This window comes from Mesocricetus auratus, unplaced genomic scaffold, assembly GCF_017639785.1.
Source record: "Mesocricetus auratus isolate SY011 unplaced genomic scaffold, BCM_Maur_2.0 Super-Scaffold_100023, whole genome shotgun sequence".
Classification (NCBI taxonomy): domain Eukaryota; kingdom Metazoa; phylum Chordata; class Mammalia; order Rodentia; family Cricetidae; genus Mesocricetus; species Mesocricetus auratus.
In genome coordinates, this window is record NW_024429204.1 from 30,151,373 (window position 1) to 30,177,290 (window position 25,918).

A 25,918-nucleotide genomic window follows, 5' to 3' on the forward strand; every position below is an offset into this window, starting at 1 on the left:
CTGAGTGGCAATTACCTACCTGGATGTGAGGAGAAGGTCGCCCCTCTTCCTCAGGTCAGCTGAGGGACTCCATGACACATGGAGCCTTGTGTAAGATCTGCAGCACCATGGTGTCCTTGCCACAAGGCGCCTTTGGAGAAGGCCCCTTTGCCATGCTGTGTCCTCTAAATGCAGAGGAGTCTCAGCACAGAGTGTGTGCTTGGAAAGTGCTCCGGCCTAGAAGCCCAGATGTAATTACTGCCCGTGGATGTTTGCACGAATGCTGTGACTTTCCCCAAGACTAAAATCTTTTACTTTCTAAAGGACTTGAAAACCAGGGGCTGTAGGACGGTGGGTTCACGAAGAATAGCAAGAGTCTGTGTCAAGACGTGTAGGTGCCCTACAGCGGATCTTCTGGTCCAGCCAGACTGGTGGGTGGGGACAATTTCCCGATCCTCTTACAGGAACATCAGTCTTCTTCCCTAGAGGACCTGGCACCTGTCCTTCTGGAAGGTTCTGTGAGGGGGAGGGACCCCGAGCAGACGCTTCACCATCTCTGCTGTCAGCTTCGTGAGGTAGAGCCCTCCTCCCCAGCTGCTGGCAGGGCATCTGTGCCAAATGCTCCGATGGGGGGGGGGGAGTTGTGGAACACAGATCTGGTCTCACAGACCTCAGATCACTACCTGGGGAGGTGGGGGTGTGGAGGGTTTAGGATAGTGGTGGGACAGTTGGCAGAGTATGAAATTACTCAGCCTCGGAGACTTCTTGATGAGTAAGTGGTAATGAACAGAATCTTTGCTGCCTGTAAAGCTGCCAGAGCCGCCCGACACTTAGTAGATGCTTAAAAAGACAACCACCAGTGAAGGTTTAGATGACCACTGAGACAGAAGATGGGAGAAGCTGGGCAAGAGGCCCTCCTTCACCAGGCACTCCGTCCACTCCCCTTCTTCCTTAGCGGTTCTCAGAGCATCACTGGAATTCCAAGTCCAGGGAGGAAAAAAAAAAAAAAAAGACAAGCAAGAGGCACGTGTTTCCACTTAGATGTGAAAGGAGACAACTTTCCCTCAAGAGCCCCACGTAGCCCAGATGTTGGAGGTCTACATGTGAGGTTCAGACTTGGGGCTCATTAGGATTCCTTGCTACTCTGCTGGGGTTGTGTTCCACATCCAACAGCGAGGACCACACAGATGGTGTCTGCCTCTTGGCTTTCCAAACTTGTCTCGGAGAGCAGCCATGCAAGGGAGACCGCCATGGAACAGCCAGGCTTTCATTTTCTGCCGGATGCTTGTAAAATAGGGAGTCCTTGTGAGCGAGCTTTCTATGAAAACCTCTTCTCACCTTCACTTGAGAAATGAGGAAACCGAGGCATAGGTGACCTAACTTTGGCCCTTCAGGGCCACAAACTAGTAACCATTTCATTTGCTGTCTCCTGGCAGTTTTGACTAAAGAGAGACACGGGGACACTGTTGCGTGGGACTCTGGAGTTGCACCTCACTGTGTACCGGGCTGGAGCAAGGGATCAGGTGTTTGGAGGATTCATTCCTTCAGCACCAGGTTTTGGAAACCTCTCCCTCAGACAAAACTTGCCGTGCCCTGAGGTAGTCCAGGGATAACGGAAAGCAGAGTCGCAGTTCTGTGAATGGTTTCAGAGCACGGGAAAAGAAAGTGAAGCCATCTGATTTTCAGGGCTGTCAAGGACTTGAGGTGGGGCCAAAGCAGAGTCTGAACAAGGACTCTGGAGTCCTTGGCGAGGTGTGAGACATTTATTCCACTCTTTTCAAGGGATCTGCAAGGGAGCCAGGACAGCTGGGGTTCGGTTGGGTGTTTAGAAGGATAAAACACCACCCCAGTGCGGTGTGTTCCCTCCTGGGAACAGTTTTGAGAGACTCACTCATCCATGTCCAGGCACCAGCATGTTTATGGCTAAGGGGAAGGGCAACCCGGAGGAGCAAGTCTTGGAAGACAAAGACAGTCTGAAGGACAGGCGCTTTTATGTAACCGACCTCTGCGCCAAGGGTCTCAGGAGGCTGGCGTTCCAAGCCCGGGCCCCGCGTTATTTTTGTCCAGATACCAGCGGACAGCAAAGAGACCCAAGTTAGGCCAAGTCCTCGGAGCTCTTGAGAACGAGACACCTGGTCGCATCCCCTGTACCCCGAGCCGGGCCTGGTGAACCCGGGGTCCCCTACATTCTTGCCCTTGTCCCTTCTCCCCAGGACGGGTGACCTTGGGCGCGCGCCACTTGACCCGCGGGCCTCAGTTTCCCAGCCTGTGCACACGCAAGGCAATGCTGGACAGCCGAGAGACGCTTCCCGGGGAGCCCGGGATGGACAGTCGGGGGGTCTGGGGACCGGACGCAGCCCTACGATCGCCCCGCCACGGGCCGGCGCGCAGTCCCAGGGTCCCCGCGAGGCGGCGCGCGCCGGGCGGTCGGCTCATCGCGCAGGCGCGGCGGGCGGGGGCCGGGGTGGGGGCGGGGCGGGGGTGGGGAGGGCGCGGGGCAGCGCGGCTCAGAACGCGCGGGGCGGCGCGCGGGGCGGGCGGAGGCAGAGCTCGACATTCGCGCGGCTGGCGGGCGAGCCCGGCCGGCGCTCCTCCGCTCTTCCCCGGCCCTCTCTCCCTCTCTCTCTCTTCTTTCGCTCCTCCCGCCGCCGTGCAGCCCGCGGCCCTCAGCGCGGTGATCTGGGGCTCCACGGGGCCGGGCTGAGCGGCCGCCGCCCGCCCCGAGCCGCCGCCGCCGCCGCCGCCGCCGCCCGGCCGCCCGCCCGGCTTGGCCGCCGAGGCGCCTGGCGGGGTCCGCGTCGCCGGGGGCGGGCGGCTCGGGCTGCGGGGCGGCTGGCGCGCGCGCGCCGCGGGGCGGAGAAGCGGGCCCGGCGGCCGGCGAGCATGGAGGAGAAGTACCTGCCGGAGCTGATGGCGGAGAAGGACTCTCTGGACCCCTCCTTCACGCACGCCCTGCGCCTGGTGAACCGAGGTGAGCGCGCCGGCCGTTAACGGCACCCGCGCACCTGGCTCCGGGGAGGAGGAGGGAGGAGGAGGCCGGGCATCTGCACGGGACTGGAGGCGCAGCCGTGGGGGGACCCTGATGGACCCAAGGGAAACTTCTGGGGCCACCGTAGCGAGCGTCCAGGGTCCTGTGTCTGGGACGACGCTGGGCGAGCCCACTGGAGACAGAGCGAGAGTGGGGCGCCCCGGGACCTGGGGTGTTCGGGGTTGTCCAAGGAGCTGGAAGAGAGCGCTGCAGGGCAATGGATGGGCTTGAGCGGATTGGCTGCGCAGGAGGGGAAGGGAACAGGTGCTTGGGTTGTTAGTGAAGTTTGGGGACCTTGGAAGAGGTTTAGGGTTAGACCTTCCAAGCAAGATAGAGGGGAGGACCCCCAGCGGCCCCGAGGGAGGAGCCCAGTCCCTCTCCCACGATCATCTATCTGTGTGTGCCCTAGGCAGCCACCGGCTGTGCAGTTTGCCGATCCTGGGGGCGGGCACTCATGCCAGCCTGGCAGCCAGGCGGCCCTTGGAGGACTCAGTTGGGGAGAGGAGGCCCGCCAGAGAGCCAGCCCGTTCTTGCTCGCCCTTTCTCTCCGAGACGAGCTGGGCGGGTGACCCTCATTGGTGGCAGGCAGGCTTGGGGTTGAGCACATCGCCAAAGGAACCACCCGCCTGTGCCGTTTTTCACACTCCTCCAACCAGCGCGGGTGGGAGAGGAGCCGAAAGTGCCAAGGACAGGGACACTGGGGTTTATGGAGGCACGCCTACCCAGAACAGTATTCTCCAGGCTTACTTCTCCGTTGGCTCCCTGAATCATCTGCTGGGATGGAAGGTAAACGAAGCCTGCCGCCTTCCCCGGATCTGTCTGCTACACCCCGGGTCCAGCATATGCGTTTCAGAGGAAGATGGGCTGGGGACCTCTGGCCACCTTCTTCTTTTGCTTTCTTTCTTTTTTTCTCTTTCTTTTTCAGGGACATGGCAGAGACGCTATCTGGTCAGCTCTGTAACGGTTTTATGAATCACTCCGTGCAGTTGTCCCTGGTTAGGGGTGTGTTTCTCTCAATGCCGGCCCTGACTCTTATTGTTGAGAAAGATGAGGCAGACATATTCTATGTGTGTGTAGATACCCATGTTTTAGAACCACGACCTCTGCTACTTGTCTGTGGTCGGGAGTTGTCAGGAGTAGGCTGTTGTCGCCCGCTGGGGGTAATGGAGAGTCCTTCTTCACGAATTTAATTTTTTAATTTTTTTGAATTGTTAGGCAGAAATACGTTTGCAAACCTCTCCCATTAATGGCATGCTTATTTCGATTTCTTTATTAGAACAGGCTTGTGGAAGAGTAACGGCATTCACTCTTAAATTAGAGAACAAGAATTTAAGTTTTACTGCTTGGTCCTTCCAAGCAGTTTTGTAGTTAGATTCCTGCAGTTAGGTTTGTACTCCTCACTCTAATGATTTACATATATCTCTTGCTGCCTGCTGGGCTGTCATCTCTGTAAGAAATTTCTTTGTACACTGTGAGATCAGTGGGTTAGAAATGGACTGGACTGTGAAACAAGTACACTTCCTAGCGAAGACACAAAAAAATCAAACCAGGGCTGCACTCAATCAGGGAAACCAGCTGTAAAGGATAATGAGTTATTTTCCAGCATGTTGTCGTGTCATAGCCCTGTGTTGTTAAGATGTTCGCATTTCTGTCGGTTCTTGTGTCTACTGGTGCTAATAATGGCCCCATTTCCTGAACCAGATACTGGGGACCGGGCATGGGGGAGCTGGGTGCTGTTATTTAGGGCTTGTTTGGCTTTGATCTTGTTTGCCTTGCCTTTCACCCAGAGTGTAGTTCTTGTGAGAAGTACATGCCTTACCTGTGAAGGCAGCCCTGCCGCCAGCATGCTCCTGTTACTCTGAGTTTTTACAGGATTTGAGATGGAGGCTGGCACCCAGAAGGCAGTGCTCTGTCATTTACAATATTAATTACGGTCTGTTATGTAACCCCAATGTTACAAGTGCCTTTTTAAAAAACACCGGGTCTGAAGTCAGCATTCGGGTAATTGTTGGCGAAGTTTGGTTTGCAACCTGATCGCCCCTATGAAACCTTTGCTATTCTTATTTTGCTGTGTTCTTTTTTTTTTTTTAATCTTCCTGTAAGGAAAGTCTCTTTTCAGAAGTTGTTTATGTTGGAGTCTCCAGCAGTGGGGAAGGGTGGTCAGCACTGTGAGCCCTTGCTGTGGTGTGGCATGTAAGGACTCGGCAGCTGATGTCTCCAAAGCTCACAGAGTTCCGTGACTTTGAGGCACTTGCTATCTAGTGCCATCCTCAGGCCTCCAGCCGGGTAGGCAAGACAATCAGAGCTTTCCTGGAAGGCTGCTGGGATGCCTGCTGCATATTAGCCTCCAGGTGCTGAGAGTTAATTTGAATCCATATCTTCTGTCTTGAAAGCCATTACAACACTATGACTGTCCCTGGTTAAGTTAATGGAAGAGAGGGAGATTGTGTGTGTGTGTGTGTGTGTGTGTGTGTACATGTGTGTACTTGTACTTTAGAAAGATTGGTGTTGCTTAAAAAAACTCTTTCTGTACCTTTTTGAAGAAGCTAGACCTCTATTGTAGACTTGAGGACTGGATGTCAAGTCCAATGCACCTGCGACTGGTGTTTTAGTAGTCAGCACCATACGATAATGAGACAGTTCATAAAGGAGACCCGGTCATTTCAGAATGCAGTATTCATAAACATTGGTCAGTGTCCTGGCTGCGTTATTCCTGTTGCTGCAGTCTTTAAGTAAGGACGTGGGCGGGTATGCTGTCAGGTCACTGCCTTTCCGGTATAGGTGGGCTTCTGCCCGTCTCTCCAGACTGGTGTTCTATGATGGACGTTACTTACTGAGTTGATGTTTAATTTCCAGCGGAAGCCACTTATCTCTCTTTGCCCCACACGTGAGATTTTCTTCTCCAGCAAAAGTAAGGATGATGCTTAACTGACATTAGAGGCGAAGGAAGTCAGATTCAATAAGAAGTGAAAGGAGTCAGACTTTGGCGGTCTCTAGCTGCTCCCTACTTGTTCCCGTGGAAGTGCCTATAGGGCAAAGTGTCGCGCTTCTTGCCAGGGAGTTGGAGTTGAGCACAGTGTTGCATAGTTTGTGTTATATTTGCCAGTAGGAAATGTACCCACCCACTGAAGCCGTCTCCAGAACGTGTGGTGTTCTGATTTAATCTAGCACTTTGGTCAAGGTTTGGATGGCTCCGTCCAAGTCTGTCCGAGGCACAGCCCCGTGTTTTAAATTATCTGGTTATGCACGGATTAGCCGCTGTTCCTGGCCGAGTGAAATTAGTTGTTGGTTACAGGAGGAAGTGGAGTGGGGGGCACCAGAGTGAGGTAGCCTGCCTGTCCACAGTGATGAGACCTTTGTTGATACTCCAGAACAAATGGGTTTTTGTGGCACCTTGAATTTTTCAAATATTAGAGTTCTTTGCGTTACTTAGGCTTATGTGAGCTGTCTGTCTGCAGGCAGGAGGCCATTGGCCCGCACTTCTTTGCAGTCCACACAATTCAGTGGTGGAGCATCCATTTTGGGGAATCCCTTTTGCAGCCCTTTTTGTTTTGTTCGAATGTGCGATGAGGGCTCAACAGTGAGTTATTTGCAGAGTGGTGGCTAAGGTGTGGTTCTTGTGTGCTTTAGAGTGCGGTTCCCCACTTCATCCAGAGGAGGCTGCCATTATTTCTGTTTTTATTGTTTCTCTTCTGGTTGCTTTGGTTTGTCTTTGCAGGAAATGGAATGTAGTGCCTCATCTGAGGCCAGGCACTTCTGAGTTTTATTCAGTACCTTATAGGGACATACAGAGTTCCGGCACATGGAGCTTGGGGACCCAGCCTGTGTGCTGGGAACTGGAGAGGAGATGATGCCCTGGGTTCCACTGTGGGAGAGAATGAGTTTCCTGTTTATAAATGTTTCCTTTCCTAGGGAACTTGGGTCTTTCAGCTTTTCTTCTGTAAGACAGAGACCAGAATGTGCAGCTGAGCTAGGACAGTGTTCTGAGGCCCTCTGTCCTGAGCTGGGTGGTCTTGTGTTCTTACTACTGTCTACACACCAGCAGGGATGGAGAGGTCTTTGGGCCAGGCTTTCAGCTGTAGAACTTGTCCCAAATGGCACTTTTTCAGGATATCAGAGAGATGGCAAAACCTGGTGGTTGGTTTTGTCACCCTTGGGGTCTGGAAAGCACAGTTCCTGTAAGACTGTTGGCTCAGACAGGAGACAGGAAAGCCTGGCTCCTTGACGTGCAGTTGCTGCTTTTCCCCCTGACCACATTGGCTTATTCTTCCCCGTTCAGATTTCTGCCTTAATTCCTCCATCTGCTTTCCTCTCTCCAGCAGAGGGGGAGGAGGGCTCCATTGCTCTTTTCTTTCTTGTCTCCAGCCCCGGCCCTTTCCTGTGCCCCGAGTGATGCTGCTGTTTAGATCTCAGTGCTTTGCTGGAGAGTGAGAGCCTGTTAGGAGGTAGAGCTGCTCTCACGGGTGGGTCCTTGTGTCATCAGGAGGTAGCATCAAGTGCTTGGGCCCTGCAGACTGAACTCCACCCTTCATGGCTGTGCAGCAGTGACCATAAAGGTCGTGAGGAGTGAAGAAATGTGTGCTGGGAGAGCTCTGCTCCTAGCTTCTGTGGAGCCAGGCCTGGGGGTGGGGATGAGTGTGCACATCACTCAGGAAGGAATGCAGGGGGGGAGGGAGGGAGGAAGGGAAGGTGGAAAGGCTCTAAGTGAAATGTGTTAAAGCAAGCAGAAGTGCGCACCAGGATCCTAAATGTGGCAGAACAGTGGGGGTCTTTCTTGAGGAGATAATGAGAAGATGTCATCAGATCTGCTGAGAATCAGATGTTTATTTACTTTTTTCTTTCTTGAGGAACTTGCTAAACCAGTGCACTCTGGTGCGCAGTCAACTTTCCTTCTGAAATCCATAATGGGATGAGTTTTTTTCTTTTTAATGCAATCAAGTTGGAATTCTGGGAGCCCTTGGAACTTTCTTACCTGAACTAGTCAATCCAGGTGCCAGCCAGAAACAAACTTACTTAGCTTCCTTCCTTCCGTCCCTTTTTTCTTTCTTTTTTTCCTTTCTCTCTCTGTATCTCTCCTCTGTCTCTGTGTCTCTCTCTCTCCTTCCTCTCTTAGACAGGGTCTCACTATGTAGCCCTGGTTGGCCTAGAACTCACAATGTTGACTGGGCTGGTCTTGAGCTCATAGAGATCTGCCTGTCTGACGCACTTCCTAAGTGCTAGTGTACCTGCAGCCCAGCTTAGCCCGAAACTGGCAATCAAAGGAACAACGGAAGCTCTGTGGATGCCAGATGCCAGCTTCAGCGTGGGTATCCAAAGTCCCCTCTTCCACTTGCCATCTGCCTGACAGAAAGAAGAGAGTGGCTTACATTTCATCAGGCCAGTAAGCAGGGTGCTCCCAGCTCTGGGGCAGTGGTGCTCCCTGAGCCCTATCTCTCACCCACATGGGATCTTGCAAGGGAGGTAATCTTACCCCTGCCTTGTTACCTTTGGTTTTCCATAGCTCCAAATGGAGAGCTGTACAGGTGGAACTTGTAGTCAGGCTGGGACTTCAGATCTTCGGGGTTTTGAAAGGATACTTTAAGAAGGGATATAAAAGGCTGTTAGTGTTGTTTTTAAATAAAAGTTTGATTATGGTAGAGACCCATTAGGAATTTCCGTTGGTGATGATTAATTTTTAAACGAGGCATCTGAAAATGTGCTTTAACAGAAAGGCAGCCACTGTGTCCTAAGCTCAGCAGCACTATTGAGACTTCTAGGTAGGTGTTCAGGGTGGGGAGCCTGACTTCTGCCTGCTTCGGCACAGAAAGCGTGCGTGCGTGCGTGCGTGCGTGCGTGCCTGCGTGCGGACTCTGCCCAGGGCCCGCTGTGTTGAAGGAGTCCAGTGGAAATGCAGAGCTGTTTGTGTTAACTGCGTGGTCAGCCAGGACTGGTCCTGAGAATATTAGAGTTTTACTTAGTTTTTGGTATAGTGAGGAAGTTTCCTTCCTTTAAAACCAAGCTCAAAAAGAAAGGGTAAAAGATAGAAAGTTATGTTAACACACAAGATCATATGTCCACAAACAATAGTTTTGGCTTTCTGGGAGGGAATATATTTAAATATGTAGGCCTTGTAATTACTAATTGTTGCAGCTGCCATTTACCAAGGGCCTTTTCTTGTTTACATGCTTTATGCTTATTATTTCATTCAATTCTTGTAACATTCCTAAAGGAATAAATCTTTTTGCAGGTGAGGAAATAGAGGTCAGGAAGGTAAGATAGTTAACCAGCGCATGCGCCTTGGGGCATCAGGGTGAGTGGGGTGGGCACTGTGACTGGTGTTGCTGGTTTAGCTACTTCAGTTCACTGCGAGGCTTTGCACGGGTCACCTGCTGAACGGAGAGGGGCAGACTGGGACTACTGCCCGTGTGGAGACTGGGACATGCATGCCATTTGCTTTGGAAAGAGCCATACCTAACAGGGACCAAACTGCAGAAAGAATGCCGGGATTATGGAAGGCGTCACCCTTCAGGTTTGTCCAGTTGCTCAATTTGTCAGTCCGTCAGTTTGCCCATTAGCAGACTTAGGACACCGTGCTCTATTTGTAGGATCGATGTTTTACACATATGTAATGCAGAACACATAAGCAGGTTCTAAATTATTATTCCCTGCTGTACTTATAAATTGGCTGGGGACAGATGTGTGAGTTCCGGTGTCACTTTTGAAACACAGTGTCTAGTGACACTTTAACACAGAGATCCTAGCTCCATTGTGTATGTTGATCATATGTTATTAGTGTGATTTTAGTTTCCCAGCCCCGGAAGTACGGGAAGAGAAATCCCTGGCTTAGGAACCCTCTTTGATTCCCACCAGAATCAGCATCTTGGGTTGATTTCATTATGCTAGACAAGGCACAGCACCTGAAGCCTAAATTTAACACGTGAAGTTTCATAAACATTTTTTATGACCCCATAGCTTAAAGCTTGCCTGGCCTTTGCAGCTTCCACAGTACAGGAGAGCTTGCTCTGAGTTGGAAGACTGGAAATTTCCATGGTTTTCACCAATCGGCTTCTGCTGCTATTTTAAGGACTTGAAAGGTGTCCTGGCAGATTATTGGTGCTCTTCCTTGGCATGGGGAAGGGCATGGTGTGTGAGGAGCACCCCTTTGATCTCTCCTTGCAGCATAAACCCTACACTTGGGGCCACTGTTGGTTCGAGGCCCCATTGAGAAATTAGAAGGGAGCAGGGGTTGCAGTTTTCATTCTTATTTTCCTGGTATTCTGCTCGTGGTATACATTTGTGTTTTTTCTTCCACTAGATGGCACCCCACATAGCTGTAGATCATCTTACATCCCATACTGGTTTAACTCCTGAACTGAATGGACAAGCTTGCGTTTCTTTGGGTTTTCATGCATTTTTCTTGTTTCTTTCTTTTTCTTTTTTCTTTTTTTCAAGTCTAGGATACTTTCTGACCGGCATTTCGGACATGGTGGCATGTTTTTTGCCTAGCTGCCATTGCTTCTGAGTTCCTAAGGGGTATTATGCTCAGCTGCTAGTTTGCTTTTCCACACATTTCTTTTAGTGTCAGGACTCCTGTGTGAAGTTAGTTTTGTTCGTCTCATTCCGCAGATCTCAGGTCATCCGAGTGAGTCACGCGGCTACCTTGGAGAAGGCTCCGTGATCTAACAAAGCTGTAGAAGCACACGCTTGAACACTGTGTTAAGTAGACACTGTGATGGTCTGGCTTGTGGCAGTCAGCCATTGCTGTCTGGTCCTTGGAAGAGGGATCACAGGTCTGGCAGTCAGTTTGCATTGGGGTGTGTGTGTCAGCCTTAGATATGCAAGCAGGCGACGGGAAGAAAAGGGTTGTTAGCTGGTGTGGGGCTCCCTGCCTCTGTTGCTGTTGACTTGAGTGGTGCATTAGAGGGTCTGTCATTGCCAGGTACAATCCTTGTGAGGGTTTGAAAACCAAACACAGCTCTCTTTTAAGGTGGTTTCTAGCGGGGCTGAATACTGGATCACTGTATTTAGAAACTATAAGAATTCCAAAAAATTGTTTCTCAATGATGCAAGTAGTGTGTATTGGAGTATTTTGAACTACCAAATTGAACTGTGAATATTCAATACTGCTAAATTGAGTCAGAGTAGTTCTGTCTCTGAGCTGACATTCCCAGCTTTGTAAATGGCAGTGATGTTTTTTTATTATTTATTTATTTATTTATTTATTTTTAATTTTCCAGTTTAAATTTAGATAAGAAACGAGGTTGCTTCACAAGTCAGTTCCAGGTCCCTCTCCCATTCCCTCCCCTCCTCCCGAGCCCTCCCCCCAACCCCCCCCCCCCGTTATCCCCTTATTCCCCCAGGGAGGGTGAGGCCCTCCATGGGGGTGTCCATAGTCTGTCGTTTCATATAGGGCAGGGCCTAGACCCTTCCCCAAGAGTTCAGGGTGAGAGTGCACCTCACATTGTTCTATGGGAGTCCAAAGTCCGTGTGTATACTTGGGATGGGTACTGATCTGCTGTCCAAGGCTCAATAGATTCCCTAAGCCTCCTCACTGACACCCAGATTCAGGGGGTATTGATCAGTCCCATGCTGGATTCCCAGGCTGATGCCTGGGATTCAAGAGTTAACCTTTGTCTAGTCAGCTGTTTCTGGGGGTTAAACCAGCCCAGTCTTAATCCCTTTGATCACCAGTCCTCCCTCTCTGTTACTGGCTTTCTTGAGTTCAGCTCAGTACTTAACCAAGGGAGTCTGCCTCTTCTTCGATCAGCCACTAAATGAAGTTTCTGTTTCCCAGATTCTCTGGCCATAGGATTGTAGGCTGGCACTCCCCAGATCTATGTCTAAAATCCATATATGAGAGAGTACATGCCATGTTTCTCTTTTTGAATGGCAGTGATGTTTAGCTCATTTGTTGTCGCTGAGATGAAGTGACAGTGAAGTCCTCACCTGGTCTTCTTTGGTCCCTACAAGCTACCTTTTATATCTGTTGGCCAGGGCAGAGTGTCTTATCTGCTTTCTGTGGGGAGGGACAACTTTCTTACTGTTTTACTGCCCTAACTGGCTGCTTAGAAAAATCCCTTGCCCTTAGTTCCTGTGCTGCAGGGAGGCTACAGTTAGCGGACACGGTCCTGGAGTCGGACTTGTTTGTAGCACAGGAGAGTCAAGTTGTGTGTTTAAAGATTCATTTGGTGTGTGTGTGTGTGTGTGCTCTCCATAGGAGGGCATCAGATCTTTGAAGCTGGGCTTGTGAGCTGCCCCCTGCTGGGAACAGAACTTGGGTCTTTAGCAAGAGTAGCAAGAGCTCTTGACTGTAGATATTGCTCCAGTCTCCTCCCTGTCATTTACTCTGTATCTCATCAAGCTTTCAGGACCCAGGCAGGGAGGTAAACATGTTAACAACCTGTTGCAGAGTGGGTTATGTGCTGTGGCAGAACTCCTAGGAATACGAGGTTTATGCTGCTTTTCTCTGAACCAAGTGGCGACCAAAGTTCCCCTCCCTCCACTTTCCCCACCTCTCTTGGCCCCCAGATCCTCTCCTCTTCTGGCTTTCTTGTTAAAGAGGTATGAACCGGATGCTGAGTAGTGTTAGGTCGGTGACAGTATAGTGTATAACCTCTTTGGCTTTTCTGTCTCTCCACATCTTCACTTTCCTACCCTTGACAATATCTTGTAGTTATTTATCTGTCTTTTCTTCCTCCAATATTCAAGAGATGTCTTGTTCTTTGCATTGAAGATTCATTTTGAAATAATCTTAAGCTTACACATCAAAAGGACAGCGCTAAGACCCCTCTACCCATTCACGTGGATCCACCACTAACGCTTGCTGATGTTTCCTTCCCTCAACCTCTGTGCCTGTGTCACATGGCTTGCCGACTTCCCCACAAGAGGGACTTTCTTTTCCAGTGCTGATGGAGCTGTGGTGTTTGCCTGTCACCCAGTCCCATACCTGTTTACCACTCGAGGGCTCCAGATCCCATGTTGCAGCCAGCTGCCAGGTTCCTAGTGTTTGTGTGTCAACAGCTCTCTGCCTTCCCTGCCCCTGAGGACATGCCTGTGTTTGTGGTAAGCGCCTCTAAGTTTGGGCCGTCCGATTCTTTTGCACCGTGTGGAGGGGATGCTGTGTCCTGTGTGAGGGCTCATGGTGCTGGAAGCTTCACAGCACTGTTGATCAGGCTTGGTTGAAGTCATGCTGTCATCTTCCTTTTCTGGGGATATGCTTTAAGGCTAACTATTCCATGTTTGTCAAACTGTCCCCCACAGACTAGCACCCAGGATTTCTTGCCTGAAATATGCCTGTGGTTGTGGTCTTTGTAAAATTCGTCCTCTAACTCTTCTCCTCTAGTTCCATTCGTCAGATGACATTGTATGAAAGGGGACATTGTCATCTCTCTGTCCTTGTTCCTTTTCCAGCCCCTCTGTTCAGTTTATCTCATTTGTCTTGAGTTAGGAACCTTTACTGTATAAGCTGATCCACTTATTGTCCCACATGTGGTTATTGGGAGCCCTTTGCCTTGTACCCTTGGCTCTTTTGATAGGATTATCACATGTAAGTGTAGCTGGCCTACTATATATCCGTGGGTACCATATCCATGTTTGTCCTGGCCAGCAGGGCACAACAAAGGTGGAGCCCACAGGAACCTGGAATGACGGGACACGAGACACGGACAGCAAGACAATATGGCTGATCAAGCTGCGGGGTTTTATTTTTCTCAGGCCGGTTATATAGTGGTTAGGGCGGGGAAACTAGGTAGGACAGAGTAATCAAAGGAGATTACTTTGTATTACTTTGTATCAGAGATATTTGAAAAATAGAATGTTTATTAAGCGTCTACCTTTTTGTTACGTAAGTCACTGAATTACAGATTACATGTACTGGGTACTAACAGGTATTCTTGTGATCATTTAGTGAACAGAGAAGACACAGATAGCTTAGTGTGAGTGAGTGTCACATGGTTTTACACACGGAGGTTGAGCATCTGTGGATTTGGGTATCTGGGGCAGTCTAGGAACCAGGCACTGAAGGAATCCAGAGAGGAAACAGCTTCTTGCTCCAGGGCTCATTTACTGTTGCCTTTCTCAGAAATTGGTCCTCTCCTACACAGTGCCCTGGTTGTTTTCAGCCAGGAAGGCGCTTATAGACCAGGGTCTGGGCTGCTGCAGTGGCAATGCTTGCAGGCCTGTTGCTCAGAGTTCTGTGAAACAGATTTGTCTCTGTCTGTAAGTGTCTCCATTGTCTCTGTGCTGAATTCAAGCTTTTTCTGGAAAAAAAAAACGGTAGATACTTTTTTTAAAGGCTGAAATTTTTGGGGTATGCATGCCCTTCTATTAAACTCCTGTTAGAATATCAGGAAAGCAGAACAGACAATATGTACAAAGGCTTTATAAAAGCAAGCAGTGTGCAAGGCTATTGTTGGTCAATTGTTGAGTCAACCTACCCTATACTGCTCTCATGTTGCAGACTAAGGACCAGACCTGTTAAGTTTGTTTTACCCTGTCACCCACAATGTGAGTGAGCTATGTCTGCTACAGACCACTCATTTCTCTTATGTAGGTTTTTCCAACATGCTGCGACCTGCCAATTTACCTGCAAGATGAGAGCCTTTTTAATCACTTTATGTATATTGTCCAGTGCTTCCTTATTACATTTGGAAAATAAACTTATGGGAGTAAGTTTTCTTGGCATGATAATACAGATGCCTTCTGCGTGGGGGGTGGTGTGTGTGTGTGTGTGTGTGTGTGTGTGTGTGTGTGTAAAAGCTAGAGGCCTAAGATAGGCGTCCTTCTCAGTTACACTCTTCCTTGTGTTTTCAGACAGGAACTTTCACAGACAGGAGTTTGCTGATCCAGCTGCACTCTGGCCAGCAAGTCACGTGGGCCCTTTTGTCTGTTTATCCAGTGCTAGACTTATAAGCCTGCTGCTGCAGCTGCCTTTTTGCATGGGTTCTGGGGATCCAAACTCAGGTCGCCATGCTTGCATGGCAAATACAGATGAAGCCATCTTCCTAGTCTTGATACTTTCTTTGTAAAGCCCTGTCCAAAGGCAGAGCCACACTGTGGTGGCCTCACATTGCTCTTTCAAGGCTTGACAGAAAGGCTGGATTTTCACGCCAGTCTATGGAGTGAAACAACATTCTCAAAATTATGCTTTTCTTCTTTTCAAAACTTTTAATTGTTTACTTGTATTTTATGTATGAGTTCTCTGTGTGCATATATGCCGGCACACCAGAAGAGAGTATCAGATCCCATTACCAGATGGTCATGAGCCACCACACGGTGTCTGGGAATTGAACTGAGGTCCTCTGGAAGAAGCAGCCAGTGCTCTTAACCTCTGAGCCCCACTTTTCTTCTTCTCCTGTAGGATAGACTTGTTTCTCAAATTTTCTAGATGTAGTTTATTAGTTTAATGTATTTAAAAAGGGACTGAGAGGGTTTTATCAGGAGTGACCCTATTCTCAGAGGGAAAGTATGTCATTAGAAAGATCACCTGTGGGGAAGCCCTGAGTAGTGTTTGACACTGAAGCAGAGTGCAGGTGGCTGCTGTACATAGCAGTAGCTTGACTTGGAGATGTGATTACACCCACGGAAGACATCTCTGTTGGCCTGGGACTGGTCTGGAGTTACAGGTGTGTATGCATCACATAGCCAAAGTGTTGCTCTGTATTTTTACAGCCTTCAGTGTCATAGAAGGATAAGGAGAAAAGAATTAGGAGGTAATGAGCCACTTGTTTGATTGTATTCTGGATGATTCTGTCATAAGGTAGTTTCCTTTTCTCTGTCCTTGGACAATTAGGCGGTGAATTAGCTTTGGTGATAAACACCACAAACCTCAGTGTTTTCATCCTAAAGGGTCCTGGGAAACTCTTTGTGAATTGCTAGCATATTGTTAGATCCTTAAAGTTCAGCGTCTTCCTTTCCCCAAGTCTAGTGAGTCAGTAGCACACACGGTCCTTTTTTTCCCTTAGGGGGTCCAGCATAGAATATTGGGTTTTGAGTTTATGCTCCTTGGATACTTCTTTGAGATACTTAGAAGAGGGAAGAAGCATTCTTGTCTCACCTGTTTTGGTAGCACATAGGGTTGCTTCCAATAAAGAATTACCAGCGATAGTACTTGTTAGGGTTGCAGAGTTAAACAAAGGGGAAGCATGACATCGCACTGAGGAAGTCATAGCCTTTTTGGGGCACCTCTAGCAGGCTGGCAGTTGTGTGTTTCCCCCGGGCTCCTCAGGCCAGGGCTGGGCTCCATCCTTCCACAGTGGGAACATGACTAGACTGAGCAACGTTCTGGGACACAGAGCTGGTTAACCAGCTAGTAATTCTTTATTGGAAGCAGAGAAACATGGTACAGAGCCAGGAAGTGGTGTGGAGCATGGGCTCATCCCCCAGAAAACTCAGCAGCCCCTAGTAGCTTCTCTTTAGCTCTGACTTTGCCAGTCAACTTTACGTCCAATGGTGGGCATCATGCAGTGTCTTTGTGGATGCTTTTGATGTATGTGGCTACATCAAATGAGAATGCTTAGGCCTGGGTCTTCTGATCCTTCAATGTGACTCCTCCTGCCTGCAAGGGGTCTGCTTGCCTCCCTGATATGTGTAGAGTGCAAAGGCCACAAACCTTTGACAGGAACCACCACAGATTAATGCTTAGGGCTTAGGACTCAGTAGAAAGCATACCCAGGCACCTTCCTTAATGCTGTCTTCCTTACTTCTGGCTCTGGTTTGCTTTGTTGAGAGAGGCGGTGTCCGAACCACAGTGGGTAGAGTGCTGGAACTTTCTTGCTGCAAGAAGAAGCCCCATGATAATAGCTGGTCAAAAAGGGAGTTTGAGGAGGAAAGATCTATCAATCAACCTAGCTACCTATTATCTATCTGTCTGTCTGTCTGTCTGTCTGTCTGTCTATCTATCTATCTATCTATCTATCTATCTATCTATCTTCCATCTACTTTTATTAATTTTGCTCCCTGTGTTCTCTATACAGAAGTTCCACTGTATGTACTCTGGCTCAGACAAATTGGTGTGTCAGAGGAGTTGACTAGTGTGGCCTTGGTTAAGGGGAAAGCAGGGACCCTTGCTATACTCTACAGACTTGAGTAAAGTGTGCACTTCTTTTGCCCAAGTGAATTGTTGCTTCCTAGTGAATTATCAAAATGTGAGGAAACTAGTTATGGCAGTCTCAACTCATTTAGTGCATTTTGAATAAAAGTGAATTTCTATTTGAATGACCTGTAAGAGGCTCTTTTCTAGAATTTTTGATCTGTCTGAAATGTAAACAACAGACCTTTCCAATTAAGTTGAGTTGGCTTTCTTACATGGAGAGAAGATGATGGTCTCAACTGATAATACATACATATGCATAGAGGGGTAGCATGGCTTCTGTTTTAAAAACGTTAAAAGTATTCACAAAAAATTTCACACCATACATTGCCTGGGAACCTGCCTTAATTTTGTGTTGCTGTAAGAAAATGCTTGAAGCCGGTTCACTTATAAAGAGATTTCTATAATTCATGACTTCAGTGGCTGAAGAGTTCCAATAGCATGATGTCAGTGTCTTAGTATGAGACCTCTTTGCTGCATCCACATGACAGAGATGTGGAAGGGAAACCCACTGCATAGAGGAGGAGCCAAAACTCTAGGCAACCTGTGTTCCGGCAGCTCATTCTTAAAGAACTGGTCTAGACCTACACTACTTTAAGGAGAGACGACATCAGTTCATACATGGGGTGTCCCCCTCTGAACTATCTACTCTCAGGGAGTTGATCACCAAAGACCAACCTTCCACAGCATGAAGTTTTTAACCAAATCCAAGCAGTGGTGAAACCTAATCTATCTGTGCTTGAAGGTTGCCTAGTGCTCAGGGGAGTCATGCAGATCTCTTGCTTAGCATCTGAAAATTGCAACTTCATTCGAATTGGCTCCTCCTCTAACTCTTGAGTATTTCTGTGTTTTGTGATCTATCTTGGTATCTTTACTTAACACCGTTGCTGCAGTTGTGTGATTTAACATCCTTCTTTATGGACCAGACATGGAATCATCACAGTCAAGATTGCATAGTTTAGTAAGAACTGATGTCCTTAAGAAATTTAACAATAAGTGTGAGTATATAGAGGAAGCAAAATTATTTTCATTTTTGTTTGTCTCAGATCTATAAGGGCTACTTGAAATGAATCTGAAAGCCTGGTAGTGTGTTCCTTTTCTGTAGCTCTTGTGAAGAGTTGTTATAAATTCAGTGTCTTCATTACCTCACAGCTGTGAGCTGACATCACAGTAGATGCTGTGGAGTGTTCTGGAGGCTCTGTGGAGAATCTGACTTTCCTGACCGCTGGAAACTAGCTGTGGAGTGGGCTTGAAGCTCCCTGCTTTGTCTGCGAGAGCAGTACCATGTGACCATCATCTGTGTTCTGGCTTTTCCATCTGTAAGGCCTTCGTGATTGTCCTGGGCTCACCTGGGTAATGGCTCCACTTTAAGGCCCACGTAGTCCTGTCTGCAGCCACTCTCCACACTTGTTAATGATTGTGGACTCTGGAGGTAAGGATGCAGATGTCTTTGGAGGAAGCCAATTTTCTGCCTACCGCAGAGCATTGTGGTGTGCAGCCGGAAATGAATGTTTACGGGTACCTAGAGTATCCGCAGCCGGGCTTCAGAGATTTTCATGTACTCTGATTGTCTCAAATTGTGCATCAGGATCTTAGAGACATCAAATGAGTTGTATTGCCACAGGACTACTAAAGATGGGCTTTTAAAGCTGGCGTTCCTGCTAAGCATCAGGATGTTCTGGGAGACTGACAGACAGTATTTCCTCAGTACCCAGAACCAACTTCTGAGATGAATGACACAAATTCCATCCTGCCAGTGGGAGACAGACTCTCAGTGGAGGTGTGACTGACCTAAAGTCGCACGGCTGGTTTAAAACTACAAGTGGAAGGCAGGCTGAGTCCCAAACTCCCCTTTCAGATTACAGTGGGGTAAGAGGTGAGGGAGCTATGGAGTTGCTTTCTCTTCCTTTGCATTCCAGCGAGGTCCCATGTGTCAAATACTCAAGAGCATCTACCAGAGTGTGTGCCAAGGATTGGTATGGCCTGCCAGGGTGATCAGGTGCTAACTGAACTACTTGTGCCCCTCTCTCCCTCTCCTGTTTCTCAAATCCTCCTTCTTATCCACCACATGCCATGCCTAACTCATTAAGTATTATTTTATGGGTTGCTTTTTTTGAATTTTAATTTGTTTATTTCATAAATTTTATTGAAATTACAAACAATCTTGTTTTACATATCAATCCCAGTTCCCTCTCCCTCTCATCCTCCCATTCCCCCCCTACTGGTCCCTCCCCCACCCCATCCCCCATCCACTCCCCAGGGAGGGTGAGGCCTTCCATGAGTGATCATCAAAATCTGTCAAGTCATTTGGGGCAGGACCTAGGTCCTCCCCGGTGTATCTATGCTGAGAGCATCCCTCCATAGCGAATGGGCTCCCAAGGTCCTTTCGTGCACGAGGGATACATCCTGGTTCCACTGTCAGAGGCTGCATAGACTGCCCAGTCCTGCAAGCTGACGCCCACGTTCAGGGGGCCTGGTCTGGTCCTATGTTGTTTCTCCAGCTGTCAGTCTGGGGTCCATAAGCTTCCACTTGCTCAGGTCAGCTGTTTCTGTGGGTTTCCCCTTTGCCCATCACTCCTCCCTCTCTGCAACTGGATTCCAGGAGTTTGACTCAGTGTTTAGCTGTGGGTGTCTGCTTCTGCTTCCATTAGCTATTGAATGAAGGCTCTAGGATGGCATACAAGGAAATCATCATTCTCAGTATAGGGGAAGGGCATTTAAGGAAGCCTCTCCCCTATTGCTTAGGGTCTTAGTTGGGGTCGTCCTTATGGATCTCTGTACAATTCCCTAGTGCTAGGTTTCTCTTTAAACCTATAATGGCTCCCGCTATTGGCTTGTCTCTTTTCTTGCTCTTTACTCATCTCCAGAATCAGCGCGATCTCACTGCTCCCTCATGTTCTCCTCCCCCTTCTTCTCCCCTCCTCTGCCTCCTTCCCCCTTCCCTCCCCCCTCCCCCATGCTCCCAATTTGTTCAGGAGCTCTTGTTCCTTTCCCCTTCTCCATGGGACCATGTTTAAACCACATCATCATCTCACTAGATGCTGAAAAAGCCTTCCACAAAATCCAGCACCCCTCCATGATAAAGGTCTTGGAGAGATCAGGGATAACAGGAACATACCTAAACATAATAAAGGCAATATACAGTACAGCAACAGCCAATGTTAAACTAAATGGAGAGAAACTCAATGCGATTCCTCTAAAATCAGGAACAAGACAAGGTGTCTACTCTCTTCATATGTCTTCAATATTGTACTTGGAGCAGTAAGAAAACAAAAGGAGATCAAGGGGATACAAATTGGAAAGGAAGAAGTCAAACTTTCACTATTTGCAGATGATATGATAGTTTACATAAGTGACCTGAAGAACTCCCACAGTTGGGTTGCCTTTTAATTATGGCTTTTGTTTTCTCCTAAAGTAGTTTCTTCTAATCTTATCTTTTTTTTTTTTTTTTTTTTTTTTTGGTTTTTACGAGACAGGGTTTCTCTGTATTGTTTTGGAGGCTGTCGGTCCAGCCTGGCCTCGAACTCCCAGAGATCCTCCTGCCTCTGCCTCCCGAGTGCTGGGATTAAAGGCGTGCGCCACCACCGCCCGGCTGTTTCTTCTAATCTTGATGCACTGCAGTCTGTGAAGTGGACACCATTGTATTTAGCCTCAACAAAAATCTCATCTGTGAACTCAGATTGGAGGCAGAGCACCAGAAAGGCAGGCTGAAGAGCATTCTTAAGGTTCCCAAGCACAGTGATGGGACAAGACTTCAGTTTGGCCCATTTGTTTTCAAAGCTCTGTGGCTTCCCACATGGTTGGGTGACTAAGATGAAAAACAGAGCAAACAGAAAAAGAGGTAAAAGCCAAGGTGTGTACTGCACCAGGCATAGGTAAAGTATTTGAGGGACTTACAGTCATCAGCTTGTGGCAAGGGAGGACCTGTGAAGAAAATGGCCTGTTGTCTAGTTCCATGTAATTAACTCTGGTCTGTTCCATAATCAAAACGAAAGTGTAACAGTGCTAGTGGTAGTTCCTATCCACCCGCTGTTCAGGAATAGGATCTGTTTCCAGATCTCTATTTTATCTGATCTTTGTAACAGCCTCTTGTTACAGATAATGCCATTGAGACTGTGAGATGTTAGACTTTAGCATAAGTGCAAACCAGACTTCCTGGAATGGAAAACTTGTGTTCATTTTGCTGCTCTATGCATCTTATTTCAGCATATTCAACATTATTGACTGAAACGATTCCATAAATCTCTGGGCACTAGAGAGAGAGAAACTCAGAGTGCCCGACATAGTGATTATACAGGATAAACACCAAGGGAACACAGGCGTGTGCATTTTAGAGTAGGTAAAATGTGCTTGGCCCATACCATCCTGGATATGCTCCGAGAGCTGGCAGCAGCTAGGACTCAATTCTGCGCTCTACATACCTTGTGGCGCCTGCCGTGTTCTGGTTCTTAGTCATGTTGGGGCTTGTTTCTCCTTCCACAGTGCTGTTAGATGTCTGTCTCCTTCCTCCCTGTCTCTGCCGCCTTACTGTTAAAGAAAGGTAAACCCTGGTTTGTTCTCTCTGTGGAAGTGCTGTGTGCTAATTAAAGGCTGTGCACCTGGCCGGTGTTTGCAACTTGCTAATTACGTTATGAACTCTTGCTCCACATTAAACACACAGTACAATGGTCAAGGCTGTCTGGAGATACCTTCTTAAACCGGTAATTATTGTGGTTGCATTGTTGTGCAGCCCCAGGCGTGGAGCCCGGTGGATGGCAGCAAAATACTTTCCACTGCCACTAGTGCCTGTGTTGTGGCTTATAGCTCCCATGATGTTGGTAATTGCCATCAGGTTGTGGTAGAGCTGGCTGTTGCCATGATGGCTGTGGTGGGGAGAAATGAGGCATTTGCTGTGCTTTAGAGTCTTGGATGCTGATTAGCTAAAGCATATGAGGGAGAGGCCTGCACTGAATCCCATGGCTCTTCTCTGTAGAGAATGCTCCCTGGGAGGAAGGCCTCCTGCTTCTGGCCTGTTTCTGCCTCTGTTCATTTTCCTGCTGCTCCTCAGCTAAGCTTCCCTCAGAGGCCTCTGAGACCCTCCTGGGCTTTGACTGCAGTTAGGACCAGCTCATTTTCTCCTGACCCATGGACTGTTTCTGTTTAGAGCCCCTTCAGATGTAGTTTAGAGCATAAATGGAGAATTCCCGTTTGTGAATGCCCACATTTTGGAAGATGTTACTGTGTAATGATTAGAAATGGATCTTAAAATTAGTCTGTTTTGTGGCCCTGTTTCTTAGCTGTGTGCTCTGGGGCAAGTAACTACCTCCCCCTAAATTTCCTGTTTAATTCAAAACATGGCTATAGTAAAAGAAGCCACCTTACAGGACTCTTGGTGAAGAAGAAATATGCCACCAGGTGTAAAACATTATTGCCTGGCAGGCAGCAATGTTCAATAAATGTTATGTATGGCTGTAATTACTTTACTATAGTTGATTTGTTAATATTGACTGCTAGAACCTTAACTGTGACCAAGGAACAGTAGTACCTGACCTTAGAAAAAGTAGTCTGCACAGTATGGCCGGTGCTGTGCAAGAAACACCTCTCCTCCTTGGTTCCTGCGTCTTCAGAGAATGCTTTCTAACCATCTGACATGTGGTCCACTGACATGCGTATCTTGCTGACAGTCAACTCCATGTATGCAATACTTTTTCAGCTGCTCACTTGTAATAGGTGTTCAATAGGCAATAGTGAATGAACAGATATTAGGTAGGAAATAGAGAAGAAGAGAAATAGTTAACAAGAAAGCGTAAGCTCACAAGAATGTCATGGTGGAAATGTCCTGGTGACATGTACCTCATGATGTGTTTGCAGGAGCCTTCAATAGAATGGCATACTTGGGACCTGTCTTTAAAGCTTAGTGAGAGTGAAGAGAAAGAGTGGGGATTCAGGACATCCACAGCCACGAGGCTCTGGACTGGACAACTGTGAACCCCAGAGCAAAGATGTCTTTACATGAAGTTAGGGGAGGCTTGTCTGTATGGTCACGGACTTAGACCTGTAGCAGTGCTGCAGAAATTCTGTCTTTAAAACATGATTCAGAATTTCAGCTTCATCTTGTTTTCAGGAATTGCTCCTGTTTGTTTGTGGGCATAGCTTCATGTGCATTTCCTTGTGGCATATAGGATGCCAGCTTTCAGAAAATATTTCTATAGCATAAGGATATGAAAAGCTGCTCATGTAGCTCTGACTTGTATTTTTCTTTGGTTACATGATAGGTGTATCTTAAAGTAGTGGTTCTCTCTCTACTTATCTATATAGATATAGAGATCTGCATAGCTATCTTATCTACCTATCATCTGTCATGTTTGTTGCTCTGATGTTACTTACACACTTTCCAATGCTATTTAGTTGATTTTTGTTCCTGCCCTCCCCCGCCAAGGAGATTAACAACACACTGGTCTCAGAGACAGAATATGAAGGGATAAATATGTTGCTCTAAATCATTTAATTCTTACCAAATTATGAAGCAAGTATTTTTATCAGGTTGCTTGGTTGGCTGTAAGAGGAGCCATATTTCTTTCAATTAATGAGCTGATAAGGTACTTTGTAGTTGTGAATGGTTCTTACTGCTTGGCAGAGTAGTTTAGATGTGGCTACTCCAGATTCATCTTGCTAGGAAAATGCTGTTTAGTGGGCTTAGTTTATGGCGTTATCTGTCTGTATTAGTGTTTGGCTTCAGTGTTGAGGAATTAGAGAATCCCACGGATGGTGAATGTCAGCCTGGTTCCAGACATCCCTTTCAAAGCTCACGTTATCCTTCACAGTGGAGATGGTTGGAAAACAGACAAGCCGGGGAAGCAACAGGATTAATGTATATAGTATTTATTTCATGATAAAGCTATATATAAATTAGATAATGTTTGTTGACATTGCTGATGTATATTGATAGTTAATACTCCATTTGACTGGAATCTGATTATTACCAACACTGTAAAGAACCAGTGTTCAGCTCGAGACTGTGAACGTATGTGGCAGTGTACTGAGGTGGAAAGGGAATGTGTCTTGATCATTGCAGCTGCAGCACACGGCTAGTTGATCAGAGCTGACTTTGAACGAGCATCGTCTGGATGCTGGAGGCAGCCAGATGCTCCTATAAACTATAGTATGGCTATGATGGGTGCTTTAAAACTGCTGTCAGAGTCTAGCCAATGACGTGTCGAGAGGTCTTCTTCTTGCCTTGGGTAATTCTGTCCATCTCCTCTCCACGTTGTCTTTGTGTGTCTTGTCTCCCTTGCTCAGCCCCAGCCCCAAGAGGACAGTGCTGGGTTTATGTCTGTCGTGGTTCTGGCCATGTAAACTGTGGTGCTCCCTGTGGTCAGTGCTGTTTCTTCTTCTACTTGCTAGTTGTATGATTTGAGCCAAAATGAAATCAGCAAAATTAGATGCAGGCTCAGGCTTCTTTTGTTTATTTTCTAGGCAGAGATTCAGGTGTTTTTTCTTATAGAGATTACATTTTATTTATTTTGGACTTGTTATAGGTGCAGAGTTACCTAATTATTTTCTTGTTCTGGAACACTTGTCTCTCCCTGACCCAGGTATCTGGAGAGGGGGAAGCTTTCGATGTCTTGTCTGAGATCGAGGGAAGCTAGGGCTTTGTGTCTGCAGGTGCACGTGAGGAACTGAGGGCCAATGACTGGCTCGCGTTCTAGACCTGTCAAGATTAAATAAGACCCGTGCCTGTAAGCTGGAGCATAGGCAATGCTGTAGACGTGCGCTGTGATTTCACACAGGTCTAGAATTCCTGAAGGGGTGGGGCCCAGGAACAGGGCTTCCAAGCCCCTGGTGGTTTAGGCTGAGAGGAGGCAAGACTCACAAGGAAAATGTGGTCGCCATTTGAAGGTGTTTATTTAATTAAATGCTGTTTCTTAACTATGGGATAGAATTTTTCTTTTCTTTTTTGTGTGAAACTATCTGGGTTGTATAATACATCAACTGTCTGCAAGTTTGCTGCACGTTTGCTTGTTTATTTCTGAGAAATTGGTGATTTGGGGTAGGTTTTTTTTTTTTTAATTCCAGGCTGTTTCATTTCTTCTAATTTGTTGAATCTGCATGCATAGTGTTCCCACCTTTACTATCCTTGCAGTTTGGGAGTCCGTGGTGCTATCTGTGTGATCACTTTTGCTAGTATAAATCCTGTTCTTCCTTTTCCTTCCCCTTCCTTTCCTTTTCTCCCTCCTTTTCTTTCCATTCCTTCTCCCCCTTCCTGTCCTTTCCATTATCCTTAGAATGAGAACAATTCAAAGAATAGCTTTCATCTTACTCATTTTTGTCTTCTCATGTTTTAAGTTTCATTGGAACTTAATCTTTTTATTGACATAAGCTTTCTTCTAGAGTAGGGTTTATTTTTGATTTCTCTTTTAGTTACTTTAGGAGAGGTTTAGGTTGTAGCTTTTAGACAGTTCTAATAAAAATAGTAATGCAAAAAAGTTTCCATCTAGTGGCAATGTACTATAAATTTTCTATTTGTTATTTTTTATTGTTTGTTTGTTTATTTATTTGGTTTTTCGAGACAGGGTTTCTCTGTATTGTTTTGAAGCCTGTCCTGGAACGCGCTCTGTAGACCAGGCTGGCCTGGAACTCACAGAGATCCACCTGCCTCTGCCTCCCGAGTGCTGGGATTATAGGCATGTGCCACCAACTCCCGGCTCTGTTTGTTTTTAAATTTAAAATAGTTCTTAATTTCCATGAAACTTCCTTTTTCACCAATGCTTATTTGTAAATGTGGTTTTGCACTTTCTGTGAGTTTAAAGAATGCCCTATGATCCATTATGGACTTGTAGTTCAATTCCAGTGTAGTGAAAGAT

General features: G+C 47.3%; 1 protein-coding gene across 4 annotated transcripts in view; it reads left to right on the top strand.

The window, feature by feature from the left end:
- The first annotated feature begins 2,778 nt into the window (after positions 1-2,778).
- Positions 2,779-25,918, top strand: part of Khdrbs3 (KH RNA binding domain containing, signal transduction associated 3) — a 167,438-nt gene continuing 144,298 nt past the window's right edge. For 2 of the 4 annotated variants that reach the window (XR_005870498.1, XM_040730334.1), the window contains exon 1: positions 2,779-2,950. Coding sequence is in view for 3 of the 4 variants with exons in the window: in XM_040730334.1 (XP_040586268.1) it covers positions 2,863-2,950 (88 nt within the window). In the remaining variant the exon portion in view is untranslated. Of the gene's footprint in view, positions 2,951-3,527; positions 3,794-18,354; positions 18,508-25,918 lie in introns of those variants that run through there. The other 2 variants (XM_040730337.1, XM_040730336.1) reach the window with 2 other exon arrangements.